The sequence below is a fragment of the Athene noctua genome, chromosome 17 (assembly GCF_965140245.1).
Source record: "Athene noctua chromosome 17, bAthNoc1.hap1.1, whole genome shotgun sequence".
NCBI lineage: Eukaryota > Metazoa > Chordata > Aves > Strigiformes > Strigidae > Athene > Athene noctua.
In genome coordinates this window covers 9360008-9382835 of record NC_134053.1, presented here as the reverse complement: position 1 = coordinate 9382835, position 22828 = coordinate 9360008, and the positions used below count along the sequence as shown (strand labels likewise).

The window sequence follows — 22828 nt, the reverse complement described above, 5'->3', positions numbered from 1 at the left end:
TCAGTCTAATCATCAATTCAGTGTTGCTCCTCTACACAGGTATGTAGTAACTCAGTATCTTTTCTAAAGACTTTGTGAATAATCAAATTCCAGTTACAGCAATGATCTTTTGCCATCTCATTCAAACAGAAATACTACATGGCAATTCCTTTTATATATTAGCTGTGTTGTAACTGCTGCATTCAATCCATGGCTTTCAGTCCTCCCATAGCAGAAACAAACCTACTCTATAAAGCCTGATCTCCCACAACTTTGCCCCGCAGCTCAGCAGTTGCATCTGTTCATAAAGGTGCCAATCTCTACTCTTTTCTTTGGATGAAGACCCTGTGCAATCTGTACGTCCATAGACTTACCATTGCCTTATAGCTCAGGTATATTAGGCACCTAACAAATACATTTTTTGGAGTCCTTAAGAGCAGGGGGAATACTAGATAATATTTAAAGTTTATTGGTTCCATATTGAACCAAAAAAAAAAAAAATCCAAAATTATTTTATATATTTAAATATATATATTATTTTATATATTTAAATATAATTTCAGAATTCTCACAAAAGCAGAAGGCAGAGCACTAACAAAAGACAGAAAGACGTTAGAAAACTAGACAGGAAGACGTTAGAAAACTAGACAGGAAGACGTTAGAAAACTAGACAGGTAGAATCAAATAAAGGTCCATAAAGCCATTTCACTGATCTGGAATATAACAGTAGTTACTCAGCAAGGCAACACAGGCCTATAACAGTTACCTACAAATCTTTTGTACTGAAACTTTTAAATTACATTAATTACATTAAAAACAGAGATCTTTTTTGCCTCAAACATTTTGACTGGTTCAAAAAACTTGCTAGAAAAGCAAAAAGAGCATTGTGTCTGCTTTTAATGGCTTATTCATACAAGCAGAAAATTACACATTCCAAAACCAAAACTCTTCATAGAAACACAACGTAATTTTTTTCAAAGGGCCTACACTAAGATATAATAGCCTACCAAGCTCAAACTATGTCCCACTGTCAGTAAATATTTTTGACATTATTCATAAAATCCTACTAAAATTTCACAATATGCTTACAAAAACTAAGGAAATATCTGCTATAATTCAGGCTACAATTAGTTAACAATAGCAACTGCTTTTAACTAAGTCTACAAGCTGACTTTCTTCAATCAGTATTGTAACTGGCACATCTGCGGACAGGAAATCCTCAACACTACTAAGTTTCCCAGCCTATTATCTGAGACACCTGGTGTGGGTGTGTTGATACACAGCAAAACAATGAATCATATCGACTGCACATCAATTAACCACCTTTAACTGTTAATGTGTTTAATCGTTAAGGGTGGAGTGCCAATTTGAACACTTAAAAAAAAAAAAAGGCAACACAAAACTCCCAAGCCCTCAAACTGTTCATTTTGCAGTTTCTAAATATGGACTGTAACTCAAATATATGACGAAAATTATAATACATTTAGTTCCACTCTATTTAAATAGCAAGTGGAGTCACAACTCAACTGAGTTGCAATAGTATATTGTGCAACCTTTTCCCATTATAATTAACGCTAAACTGAGATTTTTTTCTTGTTATTTCAATTAAATAGATCTTTTTTCCATGTTTGACAAAAGTAAACAAATTGACTTGACATTTCACAGGTGTGACTCCACCTCAGTGTACTTTTACCAGAAAGCTTGAGAAAAAACAAATATGGCATTTAGAAACCCACTTTTTGAAGCATTTTCACCTCACCATGAATATTAATCTACAGTTTTCAGGATTGTCACATCTCCACATAGCATGACCTTTTGTACTCTTGGCAATCATTAGTGTCTTTGGTTCTGGTGAGCATAATCCCTTATATTACAGGCTGTTTCCAGAATTTATAGAAGCCCATTGCACTTCTAAGAGAACAGTAATCACAGTAAGAGAAAGAAAATGTTACAACACACAACTTGCTCTTTGTTTGGGGTATTAGGAAGATACAAAAAGCTGAATCAACCAGGGGAAAGGAACAAGGAGTCAACAGATTTAGTCCATTTGGCAAAATACAAAATGCTGTAAATGACTTGTTCCCGTTTCCAGTAATGAATCTATTCTGTGACCACAAGAATTTAACTTTATCTGTTATCAAGAAATGAAAGAGTAACACTTCCTCACTACTTAAAAACAGTCATGTCAGGTAAAAAGAACAGCATAAAAATGAAGTCGTTAAAGGAATTCCTAAAGCTGCTAGTAAAATGGATTTTTCTTCAGCATCAAAACAGACTTCTTGTGCAGCAAGATTAAGCATACTGACTTTGTTCACCAGGTATCATCCACTTGCCAAACATCACTACTACCTTTAGCCATCCATTATTTATCTAGAATTACAGAATTCACAAAGCTTTAAAAGAACAGAAATCAAGAGGTCTCCTACGCTGCTGGGCTTCCAGTCCATCTGAACCAATACAGGAACTGAAGGACCACTCATAACAGCAACAAACAAGCAGCTTAGGGAGGCAACGCAGAGAGAGTATTTTTGTTTCTGTGGGCTGGAACCTTGTATCATACATCATTTTGCATGTTAATCCTTACAAGAAGTAGCATTTAACCCAAATGAGGCAAAACCCAGATTTAATACTGATTTCTGGTGATTATGCCCATAGCCGTTTGTCACGAAGTTCTTCAAACTGATTGACATCATATGTCACTTCTGAGGGGTCTGAGATACATGAAATTTCCTAATCAGATTTCAAAAAGCTCTAAAGTTCCAAGGTTCTCTGCAACGAGCTCAGATTTTTAGGGACAATTACTTCTCTTTCTACAAATTGCATGATGGCTGCAGTAACAAACTTAAGCAGCACAGTTTAGAAAAATTCATAGAAGAAATGGTAGCCTCTTGAACGGGATAAATAGGAACTTGTAGTGAATAGCTTCATGAATATGTCGAGAGTATGGACTTAGGGAATAACGGAATTCATGCTCTCACCCTCTAGTAAATGTGAGGAAGACTCCATGGTCCCATTTATTGCAGCTTATGCAAAAGTAGTTACTATGATTTCTTCCATTCACTGTAACTTTCATGTGTTTTTAGACTGTAAGCGAACAAGTCAGGCATGCAAGAATTAAAAAACTATCAATGTTTAGGTCACTAAATATTTAAAATAAAAAAAGGGAGGGGGGCTGTTTGGCCCCATACAACATGATGAGGGGACTTCATTTTCAGAATGGAAAACATTGCAAATAAATGTTAAGATAATCAAATTTACCTACTGCCCACATCACTGTGTCAAAGGAATCGGTTTCTTCTGTGCCCAGGTCAGTGTTTTTCCAGGTCACTTGCAATCTGTTGCCCTCCAATTTTTTAACTTTGGTTGGGAAACATCTCTTTAAAAATTTTGTGCCGTAAGATTCCATGTGCTCAGTTACTAAAGATGCCATTTGCTGTTGAGTAGGGGTGAAAAAAAAAAAGTTTATTCTTAAGATATATTAACTTTCTAATGTAAAGCCCTCCTTCAGCTGTCTTCATGAAAATCCAGTAAATACACTGTGCATTACGAGCATTCTTTGTCACTTAGTTACTATGCATTGTCAACATATGATAATTTATTGAGCCACCATGACCTGCAACTCCAAGAGGTATATACATCTGAATATTCAAATTACTTTTTTGAAAATAAAATAATATATAAATAGAATGATTGCTTTAAAATCATTTGTTGCTTATACAAAAATAGCATCTAGAGTATATTGAATTTAATATTATCATAATCACCATTTTCTGGCAGCTTGATGAGAATTAAATGCTTTCATAAAGCTAAGGAAGACAAATATTTCCCTTTGCCATGACACCTGTCATTCCTCTTCAATGATGATGAATCACTAAGGTTTCCTGTAAAGTTCTACTACAAAACGGAAACAATGCTTTTGTTCTAAGAGCCTGTTTGAAATAATGCCATACCACAGTCAAGTAGTAAAAGTGTCCCACTGACAGGTTTATCCAAAGATTTCATTGCTCTTGACTGCAGTAATTCAGGTTGCACTTTGTCAAAGAATATTTTTTTACTTAAAGGACAGTATCACAAAACCACTTCACACAGAACAACTGCATGCAAGATCTCAGCTTACAAAACTTTATTTTCAAAGCTGATATTAACCAATATGATGGCAACAGCAGGGTTATATCTCTTCAGAAACAGGACAGCTCACTAACCAATTTCCATCAGACTAAATGTGGCTACCAACTGAACATAATTATTTTACCTCTATTAGTACTTTCTTAACTTTGAAATGTCCATTGTGCTCTTCCTGTCTACAAAGGACTATATTCTCAGAGAAAGCTCTACTGTAAGTGTTTTATAAAGTGCCACACACACATTCTTAACAGTATTCCCTGCTCAGATCTCATACTGTTACAGGTGTAGATTTCTTCAATGATGAGTGCAAATCCCAAGACACATTCTTATACAATGTTCTGTAAAGTCTGATACACATACCACTAGTTTTAAGGAAGCCACTTCAAAGTGGTAGTGACTGGCATGCAACCAGGAGCTGTCGCTACCTGCAGTGTTACTTGTCACTGCTGCTTCTACCAGCAGTACTCCCTTCTGAAAAATCTGCACTGTTACACATGAAAATAATTTTCTTACACACTCTATGTGCAAAGAAGTTCTGAAAAAAAAAGAAGTCCATAGTTCTATCACTCTTTCATCAACTTTGCCCCATAAATGTTTTCATGTTCGGTACTATTCCAATTAATCCTTTTAAAAAAATCCTAATTCATGATACCAGGAATAATTGTTAATGTGCATTCATTCCCATTCTGAAAACACTATTTTCAAGTGATTCACATGACACAGTGACAGAGTCTTCATTCTCAAGGCAGACATTTTCCAAAGTTATTTGCCTAAGAAAAAATTTGTTGTAAACTTCAAAGAAAAAGTTCACTGCACATGTGAGTGAAAACCCATAAGTCTCTCACTGTTTTAAGAACAGAAATTTTTCCTTCAAAGTAGTGTTAGCATCAAATCTTGCAGGGACAGAAGATTCACAGTCACCTTTAACATACTCTCCCTAAAGATCTAGGCACCAAAAAGACCTCTAGAACAGAGGCTATAAACTCATATCCAACTAATGCCTTTACTGGATCCAGTAACTTGTCTTTAACCTAAACCTGCTATACTACCTTATACTTTTAATAGAAATCCTACATAAAACCATTTGTTGTTGTTGCCTTTTCTCACTGCTAATTCTAATTGCTTTTACTCTTTCCACAGGAATGGGTTTCTGGCCAAAACTGTTTTCTGTTTTGTCGGCACAATCATGACCACTTATACTTTTAAATAAAACTCATCAATATTTTTCCCAATTTTGAAACACATTTTTTTCTTCCTTAACTTTCCCTGCCTGAAAGTTTTTGCTTTTTATTTTCTCTAGCTTAGGGTTGATAATTCCACTGAAATCACTATATATTTTTTACTTAGTTATAACTGCCACTGTTTGAAAGTGGTAAGGTCAAGATTTTCAATTCCTATTGTCATTACAAATTTTCAGCTTAGTGATTTATTTCTATTCATCATAATGAGCTCCAAATTGAACTACTTCATGTTAAGTCTAATAATCTATTTTAAAAATCATTATCTGTAACCCCTAGAAATTAATTATTTTAAAGAGACTGTCTAATGTTTTAATCAGTGGCATAAATCCCTTCCCTGCTTCCCAACCTTTTCAATCTTGTTTTCAATTAAGTGAGAGGAAAAAAGATTTACTTTTCTAAGTACAGTACCAAGAGATATGATAGGAAAACAAGAGCTAATATTTATTTAGTTCCTCTTCAGAAAGCACATACTAGGAAATGTTCAGAGAAGCCAATGACATTTTTTCTTTAGGAGACAAAAATAATCAAATATACTTTTTAATATATTTGATATATAGGGAGATGTAAGATACTCTGTACTCACCTGATCAAACCCACGAAGTGGGATACTTCTCATCATGACTGTAGTGTCCAATCCAATGCCTGTTAGAAAACCAGCACACTCAAGCGAAACATCTGGTGAAGCCTCAGTTAAGGAAATATAAACTATAATTTAATATAAATACAATATAAAAGGGTAGTATTCAAGTGAGCTTTTTACCTACAGACATCAAGTTCTCCTCACACAAACAATATCTTTAGCTTGCTTTTGTTACATAGTATAAAACTCGAAAGCCTTAGAATATTTTTCTCACAGATAACATTAAGATCCTGAGAATTTATCCTTAGCTGACCTTAATTCCCATGATGCTATTGCATAGAAAACTATTACTGTTCTATTACCAACTCAACTACAGGGCATGAGCAAAGGAATCCTGAAAACTCAGCTTTCATAGGAAAGCAGCTACGCTGCTTACAATCATAAATCATCACAGTTTTTTTAAAGGATACAGCTGGCTCCAACAACCAACCTGTTATATAAAAAGAAAAAAAGAATAATGCAGTGGAATGAGCTTGTGCATATTTCTGCACAATCAAAAGAGTTTTTTTTAAGTATGTATAGTTATAAAATCACAGGCTTGAGGAGTGGATCTGATGTTGTTAGATGGGTAGAAAGAGTGTGGCTTGTCAACTCCAACAAAGACAACACTATAACATATGGGCTTATTTTATTAACAGAATAAAAAAAGAACAGGCTTATAAGACACAAGAAATTATTTTTATATTGTAAAACGACATTTAAATGCAAACTCTGAAAGACAAAGTGAAGAAACCCATGAAAAACTCAGAAACTATCAAGGTTAAGAGGCATCACAGATAGGCCAGTTGTGTACTATGATATACCTCCACTGGAAACATCTGGAGTGGACACTGAGAGATCTTCCCCCAATGCCTATTGCTACTGATGCCTCACCTTTACACGAGGTCTTGGCATCCTTGCCTCTGAGGCAGTAGACAACATACAGACATGCATCAGTCTTTTTGTAACTCGAGTATATCTCAAAATTTCTAGAGGTATCCTAATTACTATATATATTTTTGATCTTGATATTTTTAAGAAAACAACACAATCAGAAGTTAAGCATCTTTGAAATTCATCATCTTCCTATCAAGTAGATTCCAATCCCCAACATAAAATTTTATTCATTGCTAAATTTCATTTTGATTTATAACCATCTGCTTTTGAATAATCTTATTTTTCCAAATGCCAAATATTTGCCCTTCAAAAACGTGTGCACGCGGTTATAGAAAATCCGTTTAATAGATTTACCTAGAGTAGTATTTACCAAATCCATCCATTTTAGACCTTAAATATAACTCCAGCTCCCCTCTATCCACATACTTCATACCATTTCAACCAAGAATATCACTAAAACTGTCCATCAACACTTTTCATTTACGAGCTGTAGCAGCTCTGCAGCGCAGCAGTTTCCATGCTTGTCCCCAGGTACCCTATACGTGGAGCAGTCCTCTCTCTTCCAACCACATCCTCAGTTCCCTACGTCTGCTGGGTACACAAAAGGCAGAACGCTCAGTCACTGTTCCGCAAGTAAAAGTGAGTCCAACTGGTCAGTCACTGACACTCAGCTGCTGGACAGGTTGCACTCACGTTCCTTGGCTGTTCATGTGTTACGTGGACTTTTTGAAATATCACAGTTTGGAGATGCACCCCACATAATACTTCCACTTACAACAAAGCCTTTTGTTAGATTTTTAATTTAGGACAAAAAGCATCATTGGGGAACATAATTTCTAGTTACTATGAGAACAAGTGTAGAATGTTCTGACTGTGATTTTCATCTATGGAAACACATGCTTTATAAAGAACTTTCATCCTTGTACTTTATTGAGAACTTTTCATCAAAAAACAGCAACACAAAACCACAACACTCGGAACCCACCTGAATATCTGACACATTTTTTCTGTTTATTTTGGGCATTTTTTTTAAAATCAGGTCTCTCTCATACTGTTATGTTCAAAAGTTAAAAAAATAATTGCATTTTTTTGGATATGAAAAAAGTAGTTTGCTAACTGCATTTTGGAAAGCATTTACTTGAATGTAGAAATTTACTTTAAAAACTCAAAATACAAGGTCATGTAATCACAGAGTTTAAAGAGGTTGTTTAAAGCTAGAAGGATAAGCAAGGAAGCATAAGCATAAGTCACAGAACCTTATCATATTCTTTTACCCATATCAACCTTGTTTGACTGTTTGGAGGAAGTTAAGTTTTAGCAACACAAATGACAATGCCAGCAGAGAGAACAGTTGCCTGGAAATAATCCATTAAGTAAAGACCTTCTCCCTCAGCAGCTGTGCCTCCATTAATTCAAAAACTCTAAGCAACAAAACAAAACAATTTTGATAAAACATGCTCCAAACAGGTGAAAATTCAAAGTAGTCAGATCACAGGGAGGAACACATTTGAAGTATCAACCAGTGGCCTACACATCCCACATTGTTTCATATTCTACATTTTGCTTGATTCCTGGCTTCACCAAATAAACATAAACCCTTAAATCCATGGAAAAACACACACAAACTGAAGGCTAACACAAAGTAGTGCATGCAGTGCACTCTCTATAAGGAGGTATCATTCATCACTTTTAACTTAACTTTACAAAACAGTGATTCTCCCTCCATGCTGTTACCAGGAAAACTACTGGTACACACACAGAAATGTGTTTCACAGAAGGACATCAAGAACCTTAGAAAATGAAAATGTTTTATATGTGAACATATATGGCAACTGAAAACAAATGCTAGAGGTATGATGGAGCTCTGCTGACAGGAAATTTGGTTTCTCTTTTTAGCCCTGCCACTGCCTAGCCACATATGCCTAGGAATGTTATTCTTCCACAATACTACAAGAGAGAAACAAGTCCAATACTTGGAAAGCTCTTGATACACAGTCTATCCTATGCTAAAAAAGTAGAGCAAAAAATGTAGGTGAAACACTGACTTGTGGCCTGTACTTTACCAATCTGTGCTATCTTCTAGTTATAACAGAGATGCTTTTAAACTTCTGAAAAGTACAGATGTGGGACTGCTGCTCTGTAAACCCCCAGAATTACAGAGTCAGTACAATACATGTTTTCTCACAAAAGACTCTAAATAACATCTATCTATCCTATAATTAAAACATAAAACTTCTGAAGGTGTAGAGAGAACAGGTTGAGCTAAAGGGATTAAAATCTGCTAGTCTGGGTTTTATGTTTGGCAAACAATTTAACATAGTGGGCATGTGATTCATCCATGAACGGATGATCACTTCCTCTTTTAGCATGTAGCTCCTGGGAAATGCTGCAAAAAGCCAGACACTACCCATAAAGAAAGATCTACTGGAGATTCACTGGGATTAGAATATTTGTAATTTGGGCATATGTTTGCTCTTCTTTTTCATTACATGACAAATCAATGCCAGCTGTTGCTCTTTCATAGTATCAGCACATTATTCACAATTCATTCCACAAAGTAGAGTGTTTCTGGGCATTGTCAGTGTCTAATAGAAAAGTTAAGAAAGCAGAACCTAACCTCATTCACACCTGCTCAATCTCTCACTCATTCTGAACATATTTTCAAGGCATCTTTTCTAATTCACTCTGCCAAAACCCTTCATCTCAGTAGCAAGAATTTCTTTACAATGTTTGTATATCTAAGGGACTTTTAAGTTGGTTAACGGTTTGCTTTTTTTAAAAAATATGAATAACTGCAGGACTGACAGTTCTATAACCCCTAGGCATGTAATTTGTAGCTGAGATACGTACATTTGGAGAGGGAGAAAAGAAAGAATGACACAGCTCAGACTAAAAACAAAAGGTGTTAAACTGAACCTTGGGAACATTTATAATAGAAACAAATTTGACAGAAACAAACCTTTAACAACTCCCTCCTTCATTTGCTAGGACACAGTCTGAAAAAGCACAGAAATGCTACTGTAGCCCCTGCAGGCTTATTTTGACTAAATCTCAGGAATGCAACATATAAACACTAGACTCCCACATTACACTGTTACAACTTGCATTAGCAGCAACTGGACAAAAGCCACATTTTCACAGAAACATCTTACGGGAATAAATCTTATGTTTAGTTTTTGTGGGGAGTTTGGTGTTTGTTTTTTTTTTTTTTTTTTAAAAAAAAAAAATTCCTCGCATAAATCATGCTCTCAAAATTCAAGAGGTAACTGATATACTACAAACAACGGCAAATTTACTTTCCTTTTTAAATGTACCAAGGACCCTTGTTTATCTATTTGATGTTTAGCTTAACACAGTGCAATTCTTATATCAGAAAGTCACAGCCATGAACGGCAGCTGTTTTCTTTCAAAACATCAGTAGCATAGTTTCAAGTATCTTTTTCTTAAATATACTTCGCTTTTTCTAGAATTGTTCAATAGATAAAAGAAAAAAATAGTATTATCTGAATTGCATGCTAGCAAATCTGCATTTCCTATCACAATTATTTGCATCAGGAAATTGCTCTGTAGTGCAATGTTGACTCAGAATCTTACCATGCTATGTGCTGTAAAAAATAGACTATGGCATTTTAGTATTTCCATTAAAGTAAATCTTTTAGTATTTCAGTTAAACAATAGCTCCCCAAGCATAAGAAAAAATAACCCAATTGTCTAATGACATTTTCTTTTGTTATCAAAACTGACACAATTTAAGAGAACATCAAATTATGTTGGTGTTTCTTTCCTACTTGAAGAGCAATTTCACATACACCAGTAGCTAATACGGACAGTACAGCCTTTGTTTAAGTTTACGCTGCCCTCTTGTGACTTCCATGCATAATTGCTATGGCAAACAAGCCACCTTAAGCTAAAATGGTGAAAATGTACATTTAATTTGATTTTAGAAGGGAATTTCATAAGAGGAGGGGTAGAGGAAATCTATTAGTTACTAATGAAGGTTGGTAGTGTGATGCTGATGCATAGCAAAATAAATTCTCAGAAAGAAAACAGAAGGACAGAAAAACTGATGTATACAAGGCAATTTTGAACATTTTTCATTTTGCCATAAAGTATAAATGTCAGCATCTATTAAATCCATGGTAAGGTAACTTACGTTTTTCCAGGAGATTTTTTTAACCAGAATAGATCATCACTTGTAATTCCATACTCCAGTGCACCTGCAATCTATGAACACACAAGTAAGATCTTGAATCTACAATGCAAATCCTGGCAGCAAAAAAAGCTAATAGCAACTTGGGCTGTATTAGCTGAAGTATAGCCAGTAGACCAAGGGCAATGCATCTGGAGTTGCCCAGATATATTATCCAGTCTTCGTCTTTGGAGATTTCCAAAACCTGACTGTAAAAAGCCCTGAGCAACACAATCTGACCTCACAGCTGATTCAATAGCTGACCCCAACCTCCTTGAGCAAGAGGTTGAACTAGACGACCTCTAGAGATCCCTTCCAACCTGAATTATCTCACAGCTCTAAGCAATATCTACATACTAAATTGATGCACACTGTTTTCTATGGGAATGTTTTTCTGAAAAGCCTATGCTTATATTTTTCACATGCCACAAGTATGAAGATCTCTTGTGTTACATTATATTTACATTGTTTATCCTCCAAACATTCACTATCTGCAACAAAATCAGTAAAGCCACTGGAGATGCTAGATGGCAAGGGTAACTTACATGAGTAGGATATTTTGGTCTTCCTCCAGTAGCAATGACAATATTTTCTGCAGTAACAATAGTCTACAAACAAAAATACAAAATCAAAATCAAGCATTTGAAATCCTTTTGCCTTTCTTTAGATTTTATCTATGTACAGATGAGTGATAAATGAGAAAGCTGGCACTACCATCTGCTATTTATATGACATAATAATCAGCAATGCATTTTAAAAAGGATGGAGATAAAATACATGCAGCAGTTTCTCCTACACATTCTCTATCATTTATAGTTTTAATATTAAGCTTACAATCATTCCTATACTGGACAAGATTCTGATGACTATTTGGAAGCAACAGTTGTGCACAAATGGCAGCTTCTTAAAATAAATTTTTTCTTAGGGCAAAACACACAGAGATCACAGCAAGTGAATTCTGTCTCTAAGGCCTGGAATTAAGCTACCTCAAAAGCAGTGTGGTTTTAGACAATGCTAGGGATCTACCCCCAAAACTTTTGCTCTCTCAAGCTGATATTAACCAGTAACATTACATAATTACTCTCAAAAAGGTGTTAAAAAATGCATGTTCAGTCTCTTGTTAAATATGCAGAAATGGCCACCATTCTGTTACATGACTCAGTGGCTTGAAGCTGTGCATTAAGTATAACTGCCTTCCACACACAATTTTGTATTAGAAAGCTAATCACCCTTACAGTTCATCTGAAAGAAGAAAACATCTCAGACTGATCTAACACTCAGAGCAATAAGGAGATGTTTGTCCTCTTTACACCTCTGTAAGCATCTATCAAAGCAAGATGACTCTAACCAAAAAAAAAACCTAATCTTTTGTCTCAGCATTTCCATCTGCAGAAAAAAATGTAATGGCATCTACCCAACAGATTAGGGGCTATGGACTCAGTAGGCAACATTCGTTTATAAACATCTTCTCTGGGTGGAAAATGAAATCTCCCTCTCCAAAACAATACTGAATACTTAAAGCAATTTGCAAAACTACAACCTAGCTCCCAGTTGACTTAAAATCAAGACATGAAGACCTGAAATGTTTGAAGCGAATGATACTGTAGAAATCGCACAGCAGCTCACCTCTTTACCTGCTTTTGTTAAACCACGGATTGTATACGGATCAGAAAAACTCCCTTTCATGTTGAAATATTTCACCTTCCTGTTTAGAAGAAAACAGCAATATGAATGCGCACTTAATAAAGGATGGGAATGAAATACAATCAGCTACGTTTTCCATATCTGAAATGCTAAAAAGGGTAGCAAAGAGGCATAGAAAAGTAAAACAAATAAAGCATTTAATTTAATTTCATAGAATTGTTTGCAGCTCTGTCACATAATTTAAGTCACAGTTAACTCCTCTATACAGCAGAATACCTAACCTTGTAACATCCTTTGGGATCAGGTTACTGACCTCTTCAAATGGTACATTTTCCACTAGATATAGCATTACTATCTATAACGTTACTAATACAATGGTCATTTGAGAGCATATAAAAGTGACTCGGCAGGAGTCACAGGACTAGTACCTGTTAAATTATCTATTAATATAATTTCTCTATAAAAGGAACTGCATACTGAAAAACTTGGAAGCATTTCTGCACCAAAAGCAAAAAAATCAGCTGCTCTAGTATGGTGTTATCATTGGGCTTGTACAGCATATAAATTTTGGTGGCCAAGCTTGAAATTATCTTGAGAAACCCTGACTACTTCATATTAAAGCAAAACCTCTCCAAATTAAAGAGAGCATTCCCTGATCACTATGCTGTTAGAAAGCTTTCACGTATGGTCAGTTTCAATCACTATTTCCCAGAAAAGAAAAGGAAGGGAGAAAAATCACTTACATTGGCAAGGGCACTTATGGTCCTGAGCAGAAAGGACTTACAAACTCAAAATACTAGTTCTAATGAGAAACTCCAAAGGCAATTAAGCAATTCTACAAGAAGATCTCCTTGACTATGGGAAGAAAGATGAACTTCAAAGTCTTATTTACTTGTCTTGCAGTTGTACTCTGTGTCCCCAGTTCAAGGATTTCACATAATTCTGAACAGCTTGTGCCATCAGAGACCTATCACAAAACAAGTAACTGAACATGAAGTCATCACATTTCAAATTCAAATTATGCAACTCAAAGAGACAGACAATTGCTAGAATTTAGGAATATTCTACAATGCTTTTTGTTATAAAAGTAAATTATCAAGTTCAAATCAACATATCTACCCTGATAAACCAGTAAATACAGTTCTGTGCTTTAAACAACAAGCAGTCTAAAAAGCTTCATGCAAAATTTACTTCTCTAACTGTCCCTAAATAAACACCATCTGGGAAAAGCTGTTACACACTTGCAACACATAGGAGTGGATATGGGCAATAATCTTTACCAGGTGTGATGAACAGGTTGGGCAATATTCCAGCCATAGTGTTGGGCATCTTTAAGGGCACTCCCTAAAAGGGCTGCTTGATGCATAAGCTTTTTAGGAATGCAGCCAACATTCACACAAGTTCCACCAAGTCCCCATTTGGTTCCTTGGGAAAAAATAAAAAAAAAAGAAAAAAAAAGTAAACGCGTCAGGTTAGTATAACAATGCAATTAGGTTACTTAGAGAATTAGGTCGTTCGTGCAATTAGTTAAAAATTTCTGAAATAACACACAGTTTACTGTCTGCAGAGTTTTCAACTGCTTATAGTCATATGTTTTGATAAAAACCTTCTCTATATATTATCTTCTAAAATTCAAACTATCTCGACATGTTCTTCAAAGCTCTGAAGATCTAGTTAGTACACATCCTCACATTGCTTATTTGCATTTTCAGATCTTATTTTACATATTGTACATGAAGAGTCTCAGCATAATGCAATTAATAATTTTTAGAAATTGACAATTTCATAGAGATAATATGCTCACATATTAAAGTCCAAAGTCTACTACAAATGGTAGCATCAAATACTGCTAACAAACAACGTGCAGGGGAAGCAGTCAGAGCTGGGACATCACTGGAAGGAATGAGCAGTACAGCAACCTGGGTTTAAGGACATTTACTATAAGCAAAGCAGGCAGCATGGCTTTGGCAACTTTGCTGCCTGGAGCAATCTGCTCACCTAGAGAACTGTTTTATACACATGTCCAAATATTATCATAGTATTTCTCTTCCATACCTTGTGGAGAAGGTTCCACATAATCCAAAACAGCTACTTTCCTTCCAAACTGAGCAGCTTTAAACAAAAAGCAAGACAAGGTATTTAGAGGAGGGAAAGACACACAAACCTAAAATTTTTAGTAGCACAGGTACAGATAACGAGTATAGGAGATGATGGCTGGTGGATTTTACTGTCCAACTCAAGATGACAAACTAGGGACCCAGGAGGCCTATGTAGTCAGTAGATTCTCCAGAAGGCACTTAATAACCCAGACTAGAGCCTTCAGCTTTCACTGACCCTAAAAATGCAATTTGACACCAAATGAGATGTTTAAGAACCTTGTGGGTTGTTGAGCATGTCGCATTGAGTTACAGAGGGGCAAGGTTCTCTACAGCAGTTAAACAGTTCTTGGAAACAGTCTAAAGGGACTGTTGTTTTAACACATAAATAAGAAACAGTATAATTTTAAAAATACAGTATCTATGGAGGCACTCAGAGTATTTTACAATAACAGTGAAATAAAAGCTTATTAGACTTTCCCATGGCAAAAGAAGTATTTTTTAAAAGGTTAATAGGAAAGTCAAACAAAATCACCCCACCCAAGGGTGTAAATTAATTTGCAGATTAACTGTATGGAGCTGAGTTAATCATTAACGTGCAGGGGCTGAAGTATACTATCTTTCTTAAAAAGCTTTAGCATTATCAGTAACACTTAATTTCCATAAACACCACTTAAGCTAAACCAAAACTTGTATTAGTTATTTATACACACAAACCTTCTTTTGCACAAGCAAGGCCTCCAGACCCTCCACCAATTACCAGAAGATCATACTCCTTTCCTGTAAAGAGGAAGTGAAAAATAAGGAAAAGAAACAGGCAAGGAAGATGGGAGAGGTATATAAGAAGGTAAGTATCAACAAGTACGTTATTTTTTACAATTAGTTATTGCTGATTTCGGGTTTTCTTTACTGTATTTACTAGAGTTCCGTGTTTTTTCAGTGTCCCAAAGCATTCTCCAAAAATCAGCGAACTATCTAGTCTGGTTTTGTGAATGAAATACAGAAAATACTGCAATCCAAAAGAAGTGCATAAATAGACGAGATTTTAACATAATGTTCCAAGCAGCTCTTTCTGCATGATTAAACAGTTGCAACCGGGATCCGGTATGGGTTTTGTGTCTCTGCATTATGGCAGCAAGTTCTACACAGCGGTTTTTCAGCAGGATCACCTTATCGGACTCACAAAGCTTCAGCTGCAATGGAAGGCTTGCAGGGGGGTGGCAGGGCGGCCAAAGGGAAGCTGCCCCTTTCTGCCCCCTCACAGGTCAGTCCAGGCAGTTTTGAAGTGGCAGGAGAAGCCCAAGGGTGAGCAGTAACTCGTTTCGTAGCAAGGGCATCAGGATACCCCCTGCTTTCAGAGTGTTAGCAGCTCAGGGAGGACAGCCGAGGCCCGCAGCATCCAACACTAGCTGTGCCACCATAGATAGGGCTGGGGGACTTTTCTTGGCAGCTGGCGGACGGGGCAGTTGGCCTGGGAAAGCTGATGCCCCCCGGTCGTCAGAGTTAAGCCTTGCGGAAAGGTTTGGCTGCCGCGGCTCCTCTCTAGAAAGCCCCACCGCAGGGGCGCAGGAGGCCTTGCCCACTTCACAGCTACCTGCGGCCCGGGATTCCGAGGGACGGGCTCCAAGAGAAGCACCGGGGTGGGGGCGGCTCCGAAAGCAGCCACGGATGGAAGCTGTCCGCCGCTCACCCCGCCTCGGCCGCTGAGGGAGGAGAGTGGCGCCTCCGGGGAGGGCGGCAGTCTCCGGTCCCCACAGCGGTCGCTCAAGTAAGGCGTCCGCGGGCCTCTCCCCGCGTCTGGGTGGTGGGAAAGGGCTCCGGGGACCCTTCCCACCCGCTTTCGGCGTCAGGAGAAGAGGGCAGCCCGCTTCCCGCGAGGAAAGGCTGAGGCGCGGCCTCTGCCGGTCCCGAGCCCAGCGGGCGCCCCGTACCTGAGAGGGCTCGTACTGTACGGCACAGCCCCGACACTCGCCGGAGACGCTCCCGCCTCCGCCACAGCGCCGCCATGCTGTACGGCAACGGGCCTCCGCGCCGAACCAGGACCCCTGCGAGGTGGCTGAGCAGCGCCTGAGTGGAGGGCGGCGACGCCGGGCCGGTGAGGGCGGCGGAGCCCCGTGAGGGCGGCGGGGTGCGAGCATCAGCGCGTCGCGGGTGCGAGCACGACGCCCGCCCTGCGCCCGGAGCTCCGGCTTCTGGAGCCGCTGCAAAGCCGCGAGAGGCCTTTTGGTAAGGCGGGAACAGGCTCTGGCGTTCGAGAAGCGCGTTTGTGTTAAAATCAGTTGTTTGGAGGGGAAAAAACCCCACACACTTTGCTTGACTGGCTTCCCCCCGAGATGCTGCTGCAAAAGGGGTTCGGGGAAGGCCTTTCGGGAAAGAAGAGGAACGTGACGACAGCCCAGAACCTTCACCGATATTCAAAACCTTTTTTTTTTTCTTTTTTTTTCTCTGTGAAATCACACATCCCGTTGTAACAGACATGGTGAGAGGTGGGCTCAGGTGCAGTGCACAGACTGAAAGTTATAAACACCTGTGAGAAGGTGGTTTGAATAAAGCCTCTCCCTTCCATGAGGTATTACAGGCAACACGTGGTGTTGCTTCAGATTCCTGTGGCTAAGGTATATTCAGTGTTGAGAGCAGGCGCTGGGGACTCGGGTCTGAGAGAAGAGAGCTTCTTCAACCAAAAGGCAGAGTGGGGCCTGTGCTACGCGGGTCACTGAACTAGACCAGCACAAACGGCTTTAACACATGGCTTAACTGTGGTGGTGCAGGTATCTGCACGGGACAACTTGTTGGAGCACCTCTGATGATTCACAGCCTTTGACAGCGCTTCCTATCCCTGTGCCACATGTCAGCTATTGATTAAACAAGGGCAATGGGAGCTGCGGGAGTATTAATGCTTGTAGCGTATTCTGGCAGCTTAAGGTAAAAACCTCAAAGTAGGCATTGATCAAAATGATACCAGAGGGAACAAGGTTGTTCTCATTCAGATGTGCTGGCTGTTGGCCTTTAGAAGCACAGTAGTGACCCTGCTGCTGTATGTAGTGAGTTGTATGTGATAAATACCACCATAGCCAAATAAAGACTTTGGGACAAAGAATCAGCCACTTCTTGGCGAGAGGAAGCTAGCAACAGAAAAGTTTTAGGCAGTTATAGTTCAGCTGGCTCTGGAGCAAGGGCCTGCTTCGCAAGGGGGCAGCATCCAACCATTTTGCTTCAGAAACCATCAATCATCCAGTCTACAGTTTGAGGAGAAATAGCAGGAAATTAAAAAACTCAAAAGAGTTTTGTAGAAGTAACATCACCACCCGTGTAGGTCTGATTAATTTTTTTTCAGTCCATTAATATTTGAAAATACATGAAATGGGCGTTACTATCACTTTAATAAATGGACTGTCGATTTGTCCAGTATCACTGCTGTTAGAAAAAAGGCAAAACCCCTCTGTATTGTCTCCTGCAGCACTAATCAATAAATCACTAGAAACACTCTTATCCACTGCAGCAGCAGTAGAAAGACGTGACTAGAGTGTACTGAGAGGCCCTTGAATTAAAGGAACCTCAAGCATATGCAGATACTAAGCTGCTATGCTTTGCAGGTACATGCATGCAAAGTTGTTTTGGCTGTTCATTTTAGCCACTATCCCGAATTGAATCAGGCAGTGTTGAGCATGTGCTCTTCACACAGCATTTAGTTCAGACATGTAGGATCAAGGGTAAAATTAAATCTTTCCCAAACACAGACCAAGTTTATGTGAAGAAATGTGCCTACAGCATTATGGCATTTTTCTAATAAGGAAAAGCCTTCAATGTAGCAAAGCTGTTGAGAAAACAGTACCTTTAAACAGCACCTACAGTGGCAATTTAGGAAAGGATGATAAATTTGGAGTAATGCTCCTAAATTCTTTTAAGGGTAGGATCTTGGCCAGGTGCCAATTGTAACAGCCACCTTGTACACTAGCATTACTGATTGCTTTAATTATTTTAGAGCTCAGAGTCTAAGTGAACCACAGCCTATGCAGCAGTGGTGAGACTGTGGCTTCTTTTAGATATTTGTGTGTTCCTAAACACATCAGCACACACCCTCTCTTTTCTAGCTTGAAAGTGAGATGGTAGCTTTCCCTTGGCACCCTTCTTAAGTCATCTGGGAACCAGAACTATCCACAGCTGCCACTATGCCACTGGCAGACCATGTGATGTTGGGGTGTCACCAGCCCTCTGGCTGTATGTCACAGCTAACGATAAAGCACTATGCTGTTCCACAGGTCAAAGCTTTCCCATAGAGACTGCCATCTTCAGAAGAAAGTAGAAAGTGTGTGTAACGCTACTTCGTTTGCTCTTGCACGCTCTCACAAGCCTGATCATTGAGACCAACAGAAGCAAATATCGGCAATGAGGAGCAGGTTTTGCCCATGGTGACAGTATCAGTATGAGAAGTACCCACTGATACTTGCTGCAGTCAGTGCTGAACCTGCGCTGCATTTCAGAAATCTTTCTCAGGGACCAGAGGCAGATTCTGGTTATCAGCTGTGGTTTCTAATGTGTCTTTGGTTCATCTCCTATAGCTTTCTAGTCTCTTAATTCTTTTGTGATTAGCATTAAGCTGATCAGAGTAATTATTGATATAAATTTTTTTACATACATATATATATAATATATATGTTAATTTCTTTTAAGAAAGCAAGGATTAAGTCCTTTAGGGGCAGATACATTCCAGTATCAGGAACCATTTACACAAAGCATTGTGTTTCTGTAATGAAAGCATATTTTTTTCAAAATTTGGGATTAAAAAGACTGCTTACAAAATGGCTATCAGATTTGACATCATATTTCCATAGAATTTTGTCAGTTGTAAGTCGTATTTGAAGTCATAAGTTAACTTAATACATTAAATGTGGTTTGGTTTGTTTCCAGGGGAAAATATTTTTTCAATGTACTGTAAACAGTATAGTATTAAAGGGCAAAGGAAGCATCACTAACATGTTTCAGAAACATGTGTAAATCCATTCAATGAAATTGGAGTTTTGCAAGGCATGAATGGGTACTGTTAATGGGCAGACTTTCTCCTTCTGAATTTATTGTTAGGACAGCTTGGAATTCTGTACTTTTCCTTCATGTGAAATACCTCTTGTTACATGTAGCAATGCCTTAGATTCTTCCTCATGAAGACAACCAGGACCAAATACCTTTTCTATCTAACATTTTGGAAACTTTGACTTTTCAAACACATCTTCCTGTCTTTCCTGTTTTTCTGGCATGGTTTGCTTTGTTTTATATTCCCAGATTAGCAACCTGACAGGATAGGGGAGTAAAGAGAAGTGTCAGGTAGATACGATCTTTGGAAGTTTTAACATGGTTTGTTTTTTAGTGGGTGGGGTGGGAAATGGATTATATTGGCAGTTGCATTTTGTGGCATGACCTAATTAATAATTTACAGGAGTGTCAGTGAGCTATACTGGATCACTGGTTGAACTAAGAGGTCTCTGCATGAGGTAGGACTTTCTGGTTTCTTACCATCCCTCTTGTGATTGCTTGTAGTTGGGTTTTTTTGTTTTGTTTTGTTTTTTTTCTTATTGGTCCTCTGCTGGTGTGTAGCGTGGTGTCTTTAGCCTGAAGGAGGAGGGAAAGAAAATGCATGTGGAAGACAGGCATGTCAAATAGTGAATACAAAAGTGAAAATAGGGACATAGTCTCTGGCAATTGAGAGAACCATATTCCAGAGCTACAAAAAGGACATAATAAATGGTACCAGGGGACGGGGTGGTTACCAGTCTTTTTCAGAGCAGGGTAAAACCTCCTCATGATTCAGATTGCTAAATATGTGGATAGTATTCTAATGTTGGAATTATGCTGACAGCTGAGGATCCTTGTTCAAAGACAGATCCTGGGTAAACCAGAGAAGTATTTTTACCACTTTTATTTGAGACTTCTTAACTGTCTTGTATAGTAAGAATTTTCTAATATTTTTTGTTGTGTATTGCTTTACATTGGCATGAAGGAATCTGTGGCTGTTTGCTGACAATCAAACTGCTGTATTTTTCTGCATTTTTGATATCTGCTTTTAAGAGCTTTGATAAATAAATCTTTAGGAGAGTTAAAAAGTCAAACTGATAAGGGAAGAAAATGGCTAATTTTGGTTTATGAGGTTGAGGTGGTGATCATATTTCCATGTGAACTCTATAAAAATTACAACATTTTAAGATGGGACAAATATATCCCATTAGCTAAAATTTTTTATGTAAGGTCTGTTAATGTATCTAAAACAACCACATTGAGAAAACTAAGAAAAGTACACACATCACAGAGTTACTCTAAATCAGGTCCTAATTTAAATTCCACTTTAAAACATAATTCTAAAAGAAAACCGACTGTTCTAATATTTTCTAAGTGCCCCAAAAGGACATCTTGTTACAAAGAATACATTCTTCAGCTAACAGTGTTTCCTCTGCTGGAAACATTTGTTCATAAACCAACAAAAATGGTTTAACATTTCAGCTTTGTTGCTATTTCCCCCTTTGTTTGCCTTTTTTTTTTTTTTTTTCAGAAATTTGTCTGAGAGTAGGACTCATTGTTGTTCAGAATTTAATCTATGCCTTTTTATGCCTTCCTTCCTTAACACAGAATCTTCTGTTCATAGTTTGTCCTAGACAACTACCCGATTGCAAGTGAGGGAAAAAAACTAGCAGAAATAGATGAAGCTTCAAGTAACACAGCTTACTGAATTCATTCAAATGCTTTAACATATATCACTAAAAAAGTGAGGGGAGAAAAGACAGAAATGTGGTAGACTTAACTGAGCCTCAAAGTTTTCATAAGGAGTTATAAAGTCTTTGAAAGCAGGAAGGTTTTTTTCAGTCTACCTGATAACCTTTTAAGAAGCATGGTAAACACAAAATAGTCTGAGTGCTTGTATTATGTTAAAATTTAGAATACAACTTTGCTGGCCATCTTTCTTCTCTTTTAGCTGTTTCCTATTTTAGATATCTCCAGGCAGTTTCCTGATTCATACATGAGTGGTGCTTCCTTTCTCAAAACTCCTCTTTTGCAAGTTTCTCAGCAAGAGAAACTACTTTGACTGTGGAAAACAGCAAATTCACATAAAAGGAAATCCCTCCTGCTATTCTGAAAATGCAAGCTCAAAAGAATTTTCTTCCACTCAGTGTTTCACATGATCTGCAGGGTTTATGATAATGTGCTAGCTCTCCTGTCTCCCTTTGTTTAGGCTTTTAAAAACCAGTCTTTGACCAGGATTATTAGAAAAAGGGAATGCCATTTGTTGTTATGCCAGGCATGGATTTACAGGGAAAGCTTTAGCTCCGTGCTATGCACAGCAAGTGGGGATAGCACTGCCACGTTGCATCATGTGACGGATGCTGTGTAGCCTCCATAGGAGACTGAGAGCTCTGTACATGAGGAGGTTGACTCAAGTTTGTGCAGACAGATCTGAGCTTAACTCTGTCAACTGTTAGAGCAAGTCAGTCTGAACTAGCAAGTTATTCCAACCTGTTGCCATTCATGTGATGTTGCTCCCAAGCGAAGACATCCTGGGTCTACATCCTTCCATAGATGTGCCCTGTGAATGCAGTATCCTGATGTTCTGCAATGCCAAATCCATCTTTTAAGATCTTGTGCCTACATAAAAATTGTATCACACCAATACATTTATAGCTCACCACAATAATCTGGATGTATTAATATTAGGGTAAATTTTTAGTGTCTAGAAAAGTCATGTGGATAGTGTATAAATGTATGCACTGTGGAGTTTGTAGCATTGTTATTATGTTAGTAAAAACTTACAAAAATATCCATACCTATATAGGTCCTGTCTTGGTCAAAAAGGTAAATTAAAGAAAGGCATAAGCCAATGTCTAACAGCCTACGAAAGAAACTTCTCTTGGAGAAAAAGAATATCCCATAGTAATACATGACAAGATTTCAGCTTCCTATTAACTTGGAAGCAACTTATGGACATTATCACACAGCTTGGGTGGTTTACCTAATGGAACCTCAGGCTTTATCTAATTTGCAGCTACTGCCATTCTCC

At 38.0% G+C, this 22828-nt stretch overlaps 2 protein-coding genes across 3 annotated transcripts in view; one reads left to right on the top strand and one right to left on the bottom strand.

Moving 5' to 3' along the window:
* TXNRD2 (thioredoxin reductase 2) overlaps positions 1–16816 on the bottom strand; it is a 37870-nt gene extending 21054 nt beyond the window's left edge. Inside the window, exons 1-11 of one of the 2 annotated variants that reach the window (XM_074921600.1) lie at positions 16722–16816; positions 15508–15570; positions 14750–14806; positions 13975–14119; positions 13587–13661; positions 12677–12755; positions 11596–11658; positions 11015–11085; positions 6396–6415; positions 5929–6020; positions 3238–3412 (exon numbers count right to left, since the gene is read on the bottom strand). In XM_074921600.1, the coding sequence (XP_074777701.1) occupies positions 3238–3412; positions 5929–6020; positions 6396–6415; positions 11015–11085; positions 11596–11658; positions 12677–12755; positions 13587–13661; positions 13975–14119; positions 14750–14806; positions 15508–15570; positions 16722–16797 (916 nt within the window). In that variant the 5' untranslated portion in view covers positions 16798–16816. The remainder of the gene's footprint in view (positions 1–3237; positions 3413–5928; positions 6021–6395; positions 6416–11014; positions 11086–11595; positions 11659–12676; positions 12756–13586; positions 13662–13974; positions 14120–14749; positions 14807–15507; positions 15571–16721) is intronic. The other variant, XM_074921601.1, reaches the window with a different exon arrangement.
* An 84-nt stretch (positions 16817–16900) lies between these two features.
* COMT (catechol-O-methyltransferase) overlaps positions 16901–22828 on the top strand; it is a 28375-nt gene continuing 22447 nt past the window's right edge. Inside the window, exon 1 of the mRNA XM_074921604.1 lies at positions 16901–17016. The gene's annotated coding sequence lies outside the window, so the exon portion shown is untranslated. The remainder of the gene's footprint in view (positions 17017–22828) is intronic.